The sequence below is a fragment of the Coloeus monedula genome (genome assembly GCF_965178545.1).
Source record: "Coloeus monedula genome assembly, chromosome: 1".
Classification (NCBI taxonomy): Eukaryota; Metazoa; Chordata; class Aves; order Passeriformes; family Corvidae; genus Coloeus; species Coloeus monedula.
Window position 1 is genome coordinate 13,651,833 of NC_138781.1, and position 14,542 is coordinate 13,666,374.

General features: G+C 38.1%; 1 protein-coding gene across 13 annotated transcripts in view; it reads left to right on the forward strand.

The window, feature by feature from the left end:
• The window catches only part of PARD3 (par-3 family cell polarity regulator), a 448,911-nt gene that overhangs the window by 257,087 nt on the left and 177,282 nt on the right, over positions 1 to 14,542 (forward strand). For 7 of the 13 annotated variants that reach the window (XM_082293631.1, XM_082293621.1, XM_082293619.1 and 4 more), the window contains 2 exons: positions 1,391 to 1,429; positions 14,171 to 14,359. In XM_082293631.1, the coding sequence (XP_082149757.1) occupies positions 1,391 to 1,429; positions 14,171 to 14,359 (228 nt within the window). The remainder of the gene's footprint in view (positions 1 to 1,390; positions 1,430 to 14,170; positions 14,360 to 14,542) is intronic. The other 6 variants (XM_082293620.1, XM_082293625.1, XM_082293622.1 and 3 more) reach the window with 1 other exon arrangement.

Below are 14,542 nucleotides of genomic sequence, written 5' to 3' on the forward strand. Positions count from 1 at the left end.
CAGTGCAGCAGATCATGATAAAAGCGAGTGAAATGTGGAAGCAGGGAATCAAATCAAGTTGGCAGAAGTCAACTTTTCTAATTAGTGAGATCTGGAAGGATGATTATTTTTCTCCAGAATATCAGGCATTTTATTTCTTCTACAGTTACCTAATGCCAGATAGGTAATGTATTAGGGCTTGTCCACACTGATGTGAGGTACAGACATATTATCTCTTAAAACCCTTCACTTTTTGCAAAAGGGCCAAGATTACTCTGGTTAAGTAGAGCTCCTGTAGCACTGTGGTTACCTCACATAACTTGTGAAGCATTTGCTTAGAGCTGCTACTGACTATGTGAATCCTCTGAAGGATTGACTTAGGTTATTTAGCTTTTGAGCTATATTCTCAGTATCAGCAGATACTGGCTGGCAGCATTAGTCTCCAGTACCCCAAAAATTAATATGCTCATTGGTACATGTTCCTGGTAGTTGTCTTCATTATTTTTTCCTTTCTGGTTGTTAGCTTCAAGTTGAAGCTTACTGGATGTTTGCATTACTGCTTTGCCACTACATTTTTGTGCTTTACCATTTGAATGTCCTACAAAACAGCCTAAACCAAAAATGTCTAGTAAACCTTAGCATTTCATTATGGCCCAGCTGAGTGGAAAGAAATAGCTGGTTAGCCCAAAAGCGGTCAGCCAGCCAGCACCAAGGTGTCTCCTGAGTTCTCAAATGGATTTTAATATAAGTGGATGTGGGCTTGGAAGAGCCATAGTTCCTTATGTGTGTTTCCAGAACTGTATGTGGGATGCATTTTCCAATGATGTGTGTTTGCCTTACGTGCCCCGAGACACAGGTGAGGAATGCAAAGTACAGGAGGGTCCCATCTCTGGTGAACTGAATGCACCCTCCTGTCCTGGGATAAGCAGTGATGCAGTTGTGGCTCATCCACACGTGCTCAAAACGGGAATCCCTTTCTAAAATGAGAGTGGATGTTTTAAAAAATAGGTACTCATTTAAAATATTTGGAAGGGTTCATCTGTACTGCTGAGGTCATTCTTTGAAAACTTCAGAGTGGAAGGGAAAAGCCAGGGGAGAACTTCCCTGAATGAAAATGTTCCACCAGCCAGAAAATGGTGCAAGCAGTCGTGGTTCTTCCTTGGCCAGACAGTCACCACCCTCATAGCCAGGTAGAGTCAGGTGCCATGTACCATAAGGGCACTGGAGTTATTTCTGTTCACTTCTCATGTAGTGGGTGTTTAGACAAATTTCAGTCAGGGGTGTGACGAACACCCTTCATTTTTTATTACCACTTCACGTCAGAATTAGAGCTTTTTGTTTATCCCCTTGCTGTTAGATAGTATATGTCATATGTAGTTGTGTTCTTATTTATTTTTTTTACTTCCTTTAGAGTGCAGAACAAAGCCAGTCACAAATTCCAAAGGAAACGGTAAGAGCTTTGTCTTTTCCATACTGGAAGACTCCCAAATGTTTTTAAATTGATATGGCACTTATCCATCGAAGTTTTACCGATCCTTCTTTCACCTTATATACTGTAGATGGCTCTCTGTAGCTTTACATTTTAAATGCGTTTTTTAATGTAATTTCAAATACTGTTTGAAAATTATATAAAATTCTCTTACTATGTATGTTCAAGTGCTATTTGAAATTACATCTTTTATGTACAGCCAAAGGCCTAAAGTTAGATGATAAGAGTAAACTTTAGCTTAGGTTACATATTGAAGCTAATTGTTTAAATCATGGTTATATGATGGAAATCTGAGATACAAACACAGAAATTAGGCAACTGGGATTTAATTCTTAATTGGATTCTCATAGCAAACCATTGGTAGTTTTTTTTTAAGAAACTATATGGAAGTAGTATAAAGTTTAACCTTTTGAGGGCTGCAGCAGGTCTGTATATGATGTGCCAGTGAGGTTCTAGATTGAGGTTGTGTACTGCTAATATACCTCACTTTAGTCAGTGGAATATGACCAGTTCAATATACAGTATACTAATACATCTAAAAAGCTTTTCTAAAATAAAAGGTGTATTTTATGAAATACCAACAGAGAATATAACAATAATATAGTACCTTAAAGATATACTGTATCTTAGTTAAAAACATATTTCAAGAAGCTCCATTCAGTTAGGTACCTATTTAAAAATGAATTAATAAATTATATCATAGAGAAATTGGGAAGATTCTTGTTGGGATTTGAAATAAGTTAGGCTGCTGAAAAACAGAAAGAGCTTGTCTAGATAATTCAGAATGTGTTACCAGCAATAGCAAGATGTTGCCTGGAATAAAAAGAGTCAGGACTAGGTGAAGATATGTAAGAGCCATCTCAGAGAGGTAATCAAGGGTATGTTGGTTGATGCTATTAATTTTTCAGGCCAATGGAATGTAAGTGTAAAAATGGGAATTTGGGTTGAATGTTAGCGGTATTCGTTTCTATCCTTCCAGCTTTTAGTGTCCTTCTATTGAAAGTCCTCTCCTTAAGGGCTCTGCAAAACTGTGGGTGTATCATTGTTTCAGACATGCCTTGCAGTATCTCTTTAGTACATCTCATTCGAGTATGTATGTTTTTATCTTGATAGTTTCTTACCATGTACTGCTGATACGTAAGGAGATCAAAGATCAAAGCCCAGGATAGTATTTCTACTTGTAACCGAATACCATTGAGAATAATTTGTGGGTGCAGCCTTATAAAAGTGTCCTGGTTTTAGGAGTTGAAATTCCACCCCAAAAGCTCATTAAGATAAGGCAGATTGCCTATAAGGTGTTTATAGAAATCAGTTGCTTATCTGTTGCAAAGTTAATGTTCTGTAGCAAATTCCATGGTGAAAACTTTTCTTTGGCATTCTTGGAACCAATACCCAGACTTCATCTAAGGAAAGATCAGAATAAAATAGGTATGTCCCATTTGTTCTCTTCAGACATGGGGTAAAAAAATGCTTGTTAATCAGCAGATTATGCAGGAGGGACAGGGAGTGTATGAGTAGCTAGGGATTTCTGAAAAAACCAGCTAGAAAGCCCTAGCAAGCCTTGAAAATATGGAAGTGAATTGGAAAACATATGAAGACTGAGTAACATATGGTTAGTGAGGGAATGAAGCTAGAAACCTGATCAATACAAAAAGAAATTGCCTAATGTCTTGGGTTTTTCATTCATTATGCATTGGGATTTTTTGTTATTTATTTGAAAGCTGAGAACAACAGTGATTGATAGGAATCTATCTAGTAGGAACAGTAGGTCTCTTTATATTTGCCGACTCCAGTATGTGAATTAAAAAATGGACTAAATGTGAAAGGTGTCAGTGGATATTTATAATGCACAATGCTTTTGCACTTATCTTCCTTGTTCCAATCTACTTAGCTCTGGATAAGTGTGATACTCCAGTTTTACTGAACTAATTTTCCTGAGCTGCACGTTAATAGTACAGTCACACATTCTTTATTATTATTTTTGAAAGTATTTTTCATTGCTTTCCTTTATTCTCCTTGGTTCTGCCTCAATACCTGCTTATTTTTCCTCTGTCTACTTTTCAGGTCTTTGAGATTTCTAATCTCGCAATTTCTATTTCTGTGCCTGCTCTGATCTTTGTGCTGTTAGTTGTGAGGTTTTAGTCTTCAAGTGTCAAGGACTTGATAGTAGAAAGCAAAGCAAAAAAAAAAACCCAACAAAAGAGCATGATGAAGGCAGTGAAGCTACAGAAATGATAGAGGTGGAATGCAAGTCTGTTTTTCATTTGAAGGCAAATGGTTGTAGGGGTTTTTGTTGTTGTTGTTGTTATGTCTTTATGGAGAAATAGAAGAAAAATGCACCTTTGAAATTAAAAAAAAAAAAAAAAAAGAAATGAAGAAAAACTCCCTTGAAAGTAGAAGGCCTGAAATAAAATCACAAAATATCAAGCCTAACTTATCAACACATTCTTCACTCAGGGGTTACCTTTATGTAACTGTTACTTTGAAATGGTTTACACTAATATTGTGGCACTTGGATGCAGCAGTTACTCCTCATAGAGGTAAAAAAGAAAACCTTGAAAGTAATTTTTTTATTAACTTGTGGCCTGAAATCCTTGACAGAGTTATTCCTTACAACCCATATAAAAGCATATGAATTCAGTTTTGTTATACACCATCACAGAATAAAGATACTCAATCTTAAACTTCCATATGAGAAGATTTTGTAATTTGATAGGCTCACACAATTTAAGCTTTGCTCTCCTGTTTTACATAAGAAATGCAAATTGCTGATGCAGCTTCAGCTTCTATCCAGTAACTGTGCCCTGGTGAAAACAAGACTGGTGTTTTTGCCTTTCGCTTTGCTTATGAACAGAGCTGGTGCTCTGTTTCCTCATGAAGCAAAGAAATCTCCTGTATCTTGGTTGAAAGGTTGTTTCACCCAGCCACGAGTTTGTGCCATTTGTATAGCTGATGACAGCATGGAACAGAGGCACCTATTTCTAAACAGGGAATTTGGCATGTAGGAGATTGGCCATAATATGAAAACTAGTAATTTATCATTATTACATTTCTGTTTCTAAGCATAATTATCTTAATGCTGTTACAGTGCATTGAAATGAACTGTTAATTACGCTATGTAAAACATCTGCCAATTAATTTTTCCTCATACTCTTTGAAAGTTGATAGTGTTTCAGTAATATTTTGCATTTACAATTGTCATTCACTGTTTGTTTTCTGAATTCAGAACCAGCAAGTTAACTTTCCCGTAAGCATAATGCTAGAAAAATAATAATTATCATATGAGTAAGTATTTTCTAAGGAGTGTTGTCTATTGGTAAGAAGAGATTTAAAGTTAGTATTCAGGATTTCATTTCATGATTGTTGCACTCAGCAGCATGGAAAAGCTTCAGTTTTCTGTTCTCGTTTGTTTTTCTGTCAAATTGCTGTAAGTGAGCAGAATGTTATGAATTTAAGTGAGTGCAGGATTCGTAACAGTGACACAACACGAGTGGTTGGTGTGTTGGAACAATATATAAATGTTTAGCAGCACTGATAGAAATTGCAAATGGAATTGCTTTTTATTTTCTTCTGAACTCAACTGTTTGATACTCCTGTTATTATCTAAATTTAATTTTGATCACTGTGTTTTTTCAGATGCAATTGCTGTTCTTGCCAAATTCTTCTGTGTGTGATTTTGAGTAAATTACCAGCTACCGTTTTTATGCAAGAATTCATTGCCTATAGGAAAGGGGTGATACTGGTCAGAGGCATTTTGTAAGAACTAATGCATAGTTATTTTTGTATACTTTTTGTATGTAACTTTTCATATTGTGAATGTGAGAGGCAATACTAGCAAATGCCTAGAAATACATAATTTGTATTGATTAATGGATAGAAAATTCTTGTGGAAAAAAGCACAGTCGGTGTTGAGTTTTAAGAGGATGGTATGCTGAGTGCATATGTGTTTGTCTTTTGCTCAAAAGTTTGTATTACTTCAAGATACCTAGTCACTGGGGATGTATCCATAGATATTTTTTAAAAGCTGTAATAAGTTCCCACCATTTCCTATTTAGCGCTTCTATAGAACTTCAGCTTGGTGATCCAAGTGTCTAAACATTGAGCCAAGATCATAGATGGACTAATGTCAGACTATACCACCAGCAGTGGTGTTGTCAGTAGGTACAGAATGATTTTATTGAAAGAGGATATATCTGACTGATGATTAAGCTGATGCTGTTATCTCCTCCATGTGCTTAGATGTATTTTTGTACCTTTTTTTTCTAATGGTGTGAGGCACAAGGGTGATTGCAGTGTTTTAAAGGCATTTTTAGTGCTATTTTTGAGTGATTTCAGCTAATATTTTTAATAAAGTTGTGACATAAGAAACAGATTGCTGTCCACATGAAAGAAATAGGTAGTGAATGTGTGATTTCTGCAAGGTACTGGTGTCATTTCAGTCTTTTACCATAGCAGATACTCTAGTACTGAATAGCATGTTCTGGCACATTAATGACTGGAGATAAGACATTAATTCCTAGTGAATAATTAATACAACAGTTAAGTGACTGTGTTCATGAATGCTTTTTGACCAGTCTGAATTTCCTGTAATGTTCAGTGATAAGCCACATAAACTTCTGCATAATGTGGTGCTTGGAACTGACCCTCAGGCTCAGTTTTGACTGTTACCAGCTGGTGATTTACCTGGGATGTGGTGTGACACATTTAAACTGGCTTTGTGTACCACCATAGGGCAGCTTTGGTCGCTTTCTCAACACTGGAATTGGTAACACTTGCTGAGCAATTCCCAGTTTCATGGAAGAGAACATGTGTCCCTCCACTGTGACAGACTTGTGTTAGTGCCACCATTGCAGAGCCATCCAGAAGCCACGCCCATGTGTACAAACTTGTTGATTTGGTGTAAACCTTGTTTTACTGCATCATTGCCTTTAGACTCATGGTGTTGATTCTCCCTTGATATTAAATGTAGGGAAAATAGTGAGATGAAATGGTTTGCTGTGGTTGTCTGAAAGTCGGCAGCAAAAGTAGGAGTGAGACACAGATCAGTCTGAGTGCCCCATACTGGCATTACTTCATGGGGAATGTGTTTCTTGCCATGGATTTCTACAAAGGAATCATTTCACTTTCAACTTGTTTTTCCTGTCTGTCTTTTCCAGACACTACCTCTTTCTTTGGTCTTTCAGGTCTTGTAAATCCTATAGACCAGTGAGAGAAGTGAGGATTTTTAGGGAGCTCTGTCATTAGTGTGTTGGGCATTGAAGTTTTTCTTGAAGAAGGGATAGTGCAGAGAGCTGTAGTTTTATAGGCTTCTTTGGCAGAGCAGACACCTGCTGTGTACCTAATCCCTTGGTTTTCACTTCTCTAGGATAAGCAAAGTGTAAAGAAACGGGGTTAGCATTACAATCACGTGTTTTTGTTTCAGGACATACAGTAGGAATACAGTTTGAGTAGGAACAACAGTTTTGAACAGAGTATGTTGGCCTGAATAAAGGACAGTCATTATGGTACCTGCAACAGACTAGTCCTTGTGAGAAGATCTGAGATTAAGAACCAACAGAATGTAATTTTAACGGTCTGATCAATTTTTTCAAATGTAGAATCTCATCTGCTTAAACCAGTTTCTGTGACAACCCAGATCAGACTGTTGGCATTAGGGAAGAGTAATGTTAGTATAGACAAGCAATGGATTTCTTATAGAGAGAAATAACAAACATATGGATGTACTTAAACATGGGCTTTTGCAGAGCTTTGATTTCCATACTAAATGAAACTCACATGCTAGAATTTTTGTGCTTTGGAAAAGCATTTAATTTTTTCCTAAATCATATCTTAATCCTTCAAAACCTTTAAACTGAAGATATTTTTGAATGTGGAACATCTTTTCTGATATTTAATTAAATCCTTAAAATGGACACAACAGGAAATGCAAAGGGACTGTTTTACAGTACTTTCATGAACTAGCATTTCTGCCTATAAATACTAACCAAAGTTAATCTATATATCATACACAAAAAACTTTTCCTTGATAGGATTAAGACTAAAGCAGACCACATTTCCCATAAAATCTCAGAATTCAGATCTACTTTTTGATATTTAGCAGCTGTTGTTTGATTTGAATGAATGCAATCTTTGCCAGATGTGACATATTAACTTTGCTAATATGAATAATGAGTCTCTGTATACATGCAAATATGATTCATTAGTGTTTATCTAACATATGACAGATATTAAAATTCTTAATCTAGGAAGAGCTAGAACAAGAAAGAAAGCATAAGAATTCTTGTTGTTTAGTTGGCTTAAAACCTGTATCATTTTATAACCAGGTAATAGATACTTTAGGTCCTCAAAACCTACAATGCAAGACAACCATGTGATTTAAAAAAAAAAAAAAAGGTAAAAGGCCTTGTATTTTGGGAGAAAACTGGGTTGGAGTGTGCATGCCACTATTGGATCAGTGGTCAGGCTTTTCTCTGCTGGAGGCCCAGTTTAAAATCTGATTGGGTTGCTCTAGTTATTTTTATCTTTAATGCCTACCTGTGGTGGTATGCACCAGCTCTCAGTTATTGCTCCCAAGGAGGGGTCTCAACTGACTGAGAGGTGTGAGGTGTGTTTCAGGCCACCTACATTGATCTGTTTTCAGTACCTCCAGCAGCAATACATTACATTTTTATAGCTACTAAACATCCCCCCCCAACCCCCCAAACAGTTGTTGGCCAAAGAAGCTGCTTTGTTTCCTTAGAGCTGTTTGTTTCACGTGCTCTACTTTTGTATATGCAGTGGCATAGGGTGAGAGTGAGTTATCCTCCGTTTGTGTATCTCACTTTAGAGGGTGGCCTGATAGGACAGGAGTGTCACCCACCTAACCTGAGGGACAAAACAGTTTGAGTCATCTCTGATGTTAAGAACGTCTTTGCACAACAGCTAAGTGAAAACTCCTCTCTTGTGTATATCCTGCCTCATTCTATTTTTTAAAATAATAAAGACAAATTGTATTGGTTTCCCAGTGTATGGGACTTATGATTTCTTAGTATTATGGATACCTTATGAGAAAGAATTACATAATGGATGCTGTATTAAAATCTTCTAAAGACTGAAAATATCTTGGAAAAGGGTGTTGTGTTCGGTTGGAACTCCCCACTACTGGAGCCCAATTACTAAACCTGGGATTTTGCAATTTCCAGTAGTTTTACAGCCAACACTTGCTAGAGAGCTCTTACATCTACCAAACTCATCTTTTGAGAATTTCAGGTTTTCCATTTGGTTAAATTGTAAAGAGAGAAGACACATTTGTGAGGCAAAAGGTTGATAGATTAACAAAATAGTAGTTAAACAGAGGCTAACGGGGCTGTAATGTTAGAAGGCTGGACACAACAGAACTTGAAGCAGGTGAATTGAACAATCAATGGGATCATTCAAGTCATTAGGTAGCTGTGCTATAGTTAATTAATAATGTGAATGTCATCACTGTGGTATCTGTATATATATATACACATATAAGGGTGTGTTGTACGTGTACATGCATATACGAGTGCATACAAGACCTCTGTAAAAGTTTTCGTATATATAACTTGGAAATACAGGTTACCCTTCAAGACTGGAGATGCAGAGCTTTACAGATTGCTCTGTGAAAGGGAACAGGAGCGCATTTCTGTGTACATAGTCACAGAGTAATGTGCAGACAAGTTTCAGTGGCTGAATAACCGCTGAGCAGGCAGCAGGTCTAAGCTTGCAAGAGAATGAACTTCCCTGGAGAGAATGCTGCCAGATTTGTAGCTGCAGTGAGTCACTGAGGAAACCTGTCCTAACTTGACTGAAAATTGCTTCCCCTGTTAGGTGGGTGGAGGGTTTTCTTTGCTGTTCAGTTTCTGTTTTCACCCATTTCATGCTGCTTAACTCACCAGCTGAACCCTGATGAGGTCCTGCAAAGGGAAGAAGTCCCGAGCAGTAGCGTGTAAAACATGAACCACCAGCCGGTCGAGAGATGCAATTGTCCTGCTCTGCTCTCCACTGCTGCGGCCTCACCTTGGAAATTGTGTGCAGTTTGGGGCACCACAGGATAAGGAAGCTATGAAGCTATTAGAGAGTGTCCAAAGGAGAGCAACAAGGATGGTGAAAGGCCTTGAGGGGAAGCCATGTGAGGAGCAGCTGAGGTCACTTGGTCTGTTCAGCCTGGGGAAGAGGAGACTGCGGGGAGACCTCGTTGTGGTCTTCAACATCCTCACGAGGGCAAGAGGAAGGGCAGGCACTGACCTTTTCTCTATGGTGATCTGTGACAGGACCCAAGGCCTTAAGTTGTGCTAGCAGAGGTTTAGGTTGGATATTAGGAAAAGATTCTTCCCCCAGAGGGTGGTTGGGCACTGGAATAGGTTCCCCAAGGAAATGGTCACAGCACCAAACCTGACAGAGTTCAAGAAGTGTTTGAACAATGCTCTCAGGCACATGTTGTGACTCTTGGGGTGTCCTGTACAGGGCCAGGAGTTGGACTTGATGATCTTTGAGGGTCCCTTCCAATTCAATGTATTCTATAATTCTGTGATAAAAGGATAAAGAGGAGATGCTGTTACTAGTATGATGAGAAAACTAATGGCATTGTTACTGTCAAAGTCTATTTTAATATTGTTTATAAAATTAAATCTGATTTTATGATCAGATCAGAAATGTTACATAGAAGATTAACTTATGCGGAAGAGAAAAACAATTTCCCCCATTTATCTTACGGCTTTTTAAAATCTCTCTATATATCAAAACACTGCTCTAAGTTTGCTCTAGTCAGGAAGTTTAAATTTACAATGTATTTATGTTGTATTTAAAAAGTGAAAAACTTATCTCAAATGTCGTTTAGCATAAATTGATGCTAAATATGATTTTGAAGCCAAAAAAGTCACCTACATATTTTATCACCAATCGAATTTTTATTACAAATTACATACTTGAGCAGCTTCATTCATCCAACTGAAGTCATTTCAGATGACCTTTTCCTCAGCAGCCTCTGTCTGAACAGAATATTGTTCTGCTGTTAATTGTTTTGGACATAGTGTGTGAAAAATCTTAAGGGAGTTGAATTTTGTTGTTCAGGGTTCACAGTACATAATTTTGCTTGCATGTTTACTTCTGGCCTGTCAAAATACATGAAGGAGTAAATTTCTCCTACAGATCAACTAATCATGAAAATAATGTTGAGGTGTTTGATTGACATAGTGAGGCTGTTAATTTAGAGAGTATCAAGATCAAATGGAAGCTACTGCAATTAGGAAGTGACTGTGTTCTCAGCTGAAATTTTTTAATGCTGCATTTTAGATTTTTGTGCATTTTTATGCTGTCTCATGGACATATTAAGGAATTTCTGTGATTTGTTACATTTAAATACTTAATGTTCAACACCATATCAGTGCAAATGTTACTTTTTTGTAATAGGTGTTTTTATATTGATTGGAGAGAGTTGCTGCACATGTAATGTTTCTGTACTCTAAAGGGCTTTGGAAAACAAAGGATTCAGTCATTATGAGATTTTGGTTGGTTTTTGTTTTGTTTTGTTTTTGACTTTACAACTTTGGTTCAAAGTATTATGATAGCGGGCTAAAAATCTTCCTGCTCATTTCTCTGTGAATTACTCCTTTATGACATGCTTAGAGGTTCCTTATCACTATATGGTCCTGTTCCAAGATTTTATGGGGGAAGTTATGTTCAATATATCATACATATTAAGACCTCCTTTGATACCATGGTGTGACAAAAATGTTAAAGTTGGTACTTTCATATCCATAGCCCTTGAAAATTAATGGTTCAGTTTATATTGAAAGCCACATTTTTAATGTTTGCTCAATTTTTTTTTTTTTTTAACTCTACCTTCAAGCATATGATACTGGAAGGTATCACACAGATTCTAAAGGGCAAAAGGCTTCTTATGTCCCTAAAATTCTAGACATAGGTATCGTGGTAAAACAAGTGTCCTTAGGTGGGAAAAACTGTGGAGACCTTATGAAGTCCCTAAAGAAATTTAGCCATAGCCCAGTAATGGTAATTTTCTTCCTTGGGTGAGTTGAGCAATTTTCTCATGCCTTCAGTACTTCTGATCCAGTGCTGAGGCTGCTGTTTCTCATTTTTTCATGAGCATGATCTGCTTGCTCATGTACAGCTGCTAAGGTGTAGTTTGTTCCAAGTTTTGGCCTCACATTTCACCGTGAGGTGTCTGTAGCCTGATATTGGCTTATTTCCTTATTGAAGATTGCAGGAAACAAGCAAGCATAAGCCTCATGTTAAAACCAGTGCTGAGCTGATAATGCAGCTCTTTGGTCTCACTGAAGAGAGGCAGGGTAGAGGCCATTAGCTAAGTCCTTGGGGATGCATGTGAGATGCTCACTCCAATTGACCCTTTGTCATATAGAAATACACCTGACAGGCTGTTGAGTTCTGTGCCCTGGAAGGGAGATTGCTTTGCCTGAAGTTTTGGCAGATTTTTTTGAAGATTAGAAAATACTGGTGGAGGAAGGCAATTGATTCTAAATTTATGTTAACAGTAGTAAAAAAAAAATTTCGTAAGCATATCCGCTTTCTTGGCTAAGCCACACATCCTACCTTGGCTTTATCTCTCTTTTGGCTCTCAAGCTTTTATTCCTACTACTATTTATTAAGGAATATGAAAATGATCAGTGTTACAGAAACTATAAGGTAATGTGCATCCGTCTCAGATTGTTTTATTCTGCAGCCACTTGACAAAATGTGGATTCAAACATATGCTGGAGCTAGTGCTTCTGTGAGCCAAGCAGGATAATTAGGGTTGTAATTTTCCCATAATTTGGGAAACATCTTTTAGATAGAGTATTTTTCAATGGACACAATACACCTTTCCATTCCTCACAGCTAGCACTGATTATGCTGTTTTGTGTGGCCAAGAGATGTGTTTGAATAGTGGGATTCATAAGCAAGCCAGCCTAGCTATGGCACTTGGATAAGGGGTGTAAATTTTTTGGTTGTTTTTGTTTTTATTTTTTTTTTAATTGATGAACATTGTGCTTTGTTATAAGCAAAAGGAGTTTAGTGCAAAGGGAAGGGCTGGTGAACACAGTAAGGTTCATGCTTTTAACCAAGTGGGAACAGATAGAGCTCCTGTTTTTCTTCCCTCGGCTGTTGTGGCTCTCTCGGCAGTCTGACTGCCTTCCCTTGTGACATTTCACACTGCATTTCTAGGTCAGTGGTGACACAACTAGCATGCTTGTGCCCAAATTGATCATCTCAGTCTGCTGTACTCCACATGGCCTTCACATCTATCTTTGCCATAGGCTGTGTTTGCATTTCCTCAAGTCTTAAGAAACAGGGACAGCTCAGCAGGCACACATTAACTTCTCATATGCCTTCTCATTCATATGAGTGAACTTGCAAATAAATCAGTGATGTGGGAAAAGTTGGTGTAAAATCAGTGTCAGAAACAGAGGTGACATGTTGCTAAGATTATGAAAATTTGGCCAGATTAGGTCTTCCAGAGAAGAACTGCCAATGCTGGACATTAATGTGCACCTTCTGCTGTATGTTCTCTTACTCTTTCTCCTTCATGTGGGTGAAAAAAACCCAGCATAGTCAAGTTCACAAGCATCTTTTTGCAGAGAATTGCCTCTAAGGGCATGACTTTTTTCTTTAGTGATAAAGTTATAACCAAAAGTGGTTATAACCACTTTGTTAGATTCGAAAGAGGGTCAGAAACAAGTGAAGAGCATCCACTGTAAGGGATGGGGCTCGTGAACAGCCTGTCCCTCCTGTTCCTCCCTTTGGCAGAAGTCTCTTGTGCATGAACAGTGCTCCTCAGGGCAAGGCCACTTTCATTCCTGGGTGTTGTGCCCATGATGCTGCCCCATGAGTATCACTGCACTGTGGGGTCACTGTAAGGTCCCTGCTCCCAGCCCATTGCCACCCTGAATTGGGCAGGAGGTGAAGTGAGAGGCCAGGCACCTGTGCTTGTATGGCTTTTGGATGCATGGAAAGGTGTCATTGAGCAGCTCCTTGCTGGTGGCTGTGGCAGGCCTGTGACTACAATTCCAGATGCTCAAAACCTGGGATTGTCCCAGCCAGGCTAAAACTGGGTGTTGAGGACAACAAAGATCCAAAGAAGTGGGTAAGAGGACAGAGGTGAAGGGCAGAGCTGGTAAAAACAGGAAAATTGGCACTCAGAGCTGGATTTGATGATAAGCCTGGCAATAGCAGAAAGATGTGCTGTTGCAGATCTCAGATATGTAGTTTTCTGGTTTTTCCTAACACAACTAGTTTTAAATAAAATGAGGTGACTGAGTAATTTTTGAATTTGATTTTCTTGCACTTAGTTTCTCCCTTAGACTGCAAAGCTCAGTAGATTTTAAAAATGCTGTAGGTTTGCAAGTAGGAAAATATTTCTGATAAAGCTCTCTTTTGGTTAATGAAATAGCAGCTTACATGTGAGTTAGTATTGATGGCAGATTCAGTAATGACATGTGATTCAATTACTTTACTAGAGAGAGAAGCACTTAGACACAAATGTAAGATATTTCTGAACCTAGGCATCAGCTGGAGGTGATTGAAAATACACGATTTGTGCACATTTCTTCACATAATTACTGTGGAAAATATTGTGGCATTGTAGTTAAAAACAGAGACTTTTGAATGCTAATAGCTGTAGAGGGAAGAGAATTCCCAGAGAAATGCTATTCTATAAGCCCATGCTAATCTCCCCAACAGAAAGCAGAAGAGGAGGAGCTTGTCCTCACACCTGATGGCACCAGGGAATTCCTGACTTTTGAAGTTCCACTGAATGACTCTGGGTCAGCTGGACTTGGCGTGAGTGTCAAAGGTAACCGGTCAAAAGAAAACCATGCCGATTTAGGAATCTTCGTCAAGTCCATTATTAACGGTGGAGCAGCATCCAAGGTAAGAGGGAATATCTGTGTACTTTGGTCTTCCTCAGTTTTCCATAAGTTATTTTGAAAATAACCACAGATTGAAGATGAATGAGATCTCTAGTGTTCTCCAATTATACCATCAGAGGTAACATTTAGATTTCTACTCACGTGTTTGCATGTCCCAGGATTTAAGCAGCCCTAACAGATTCTC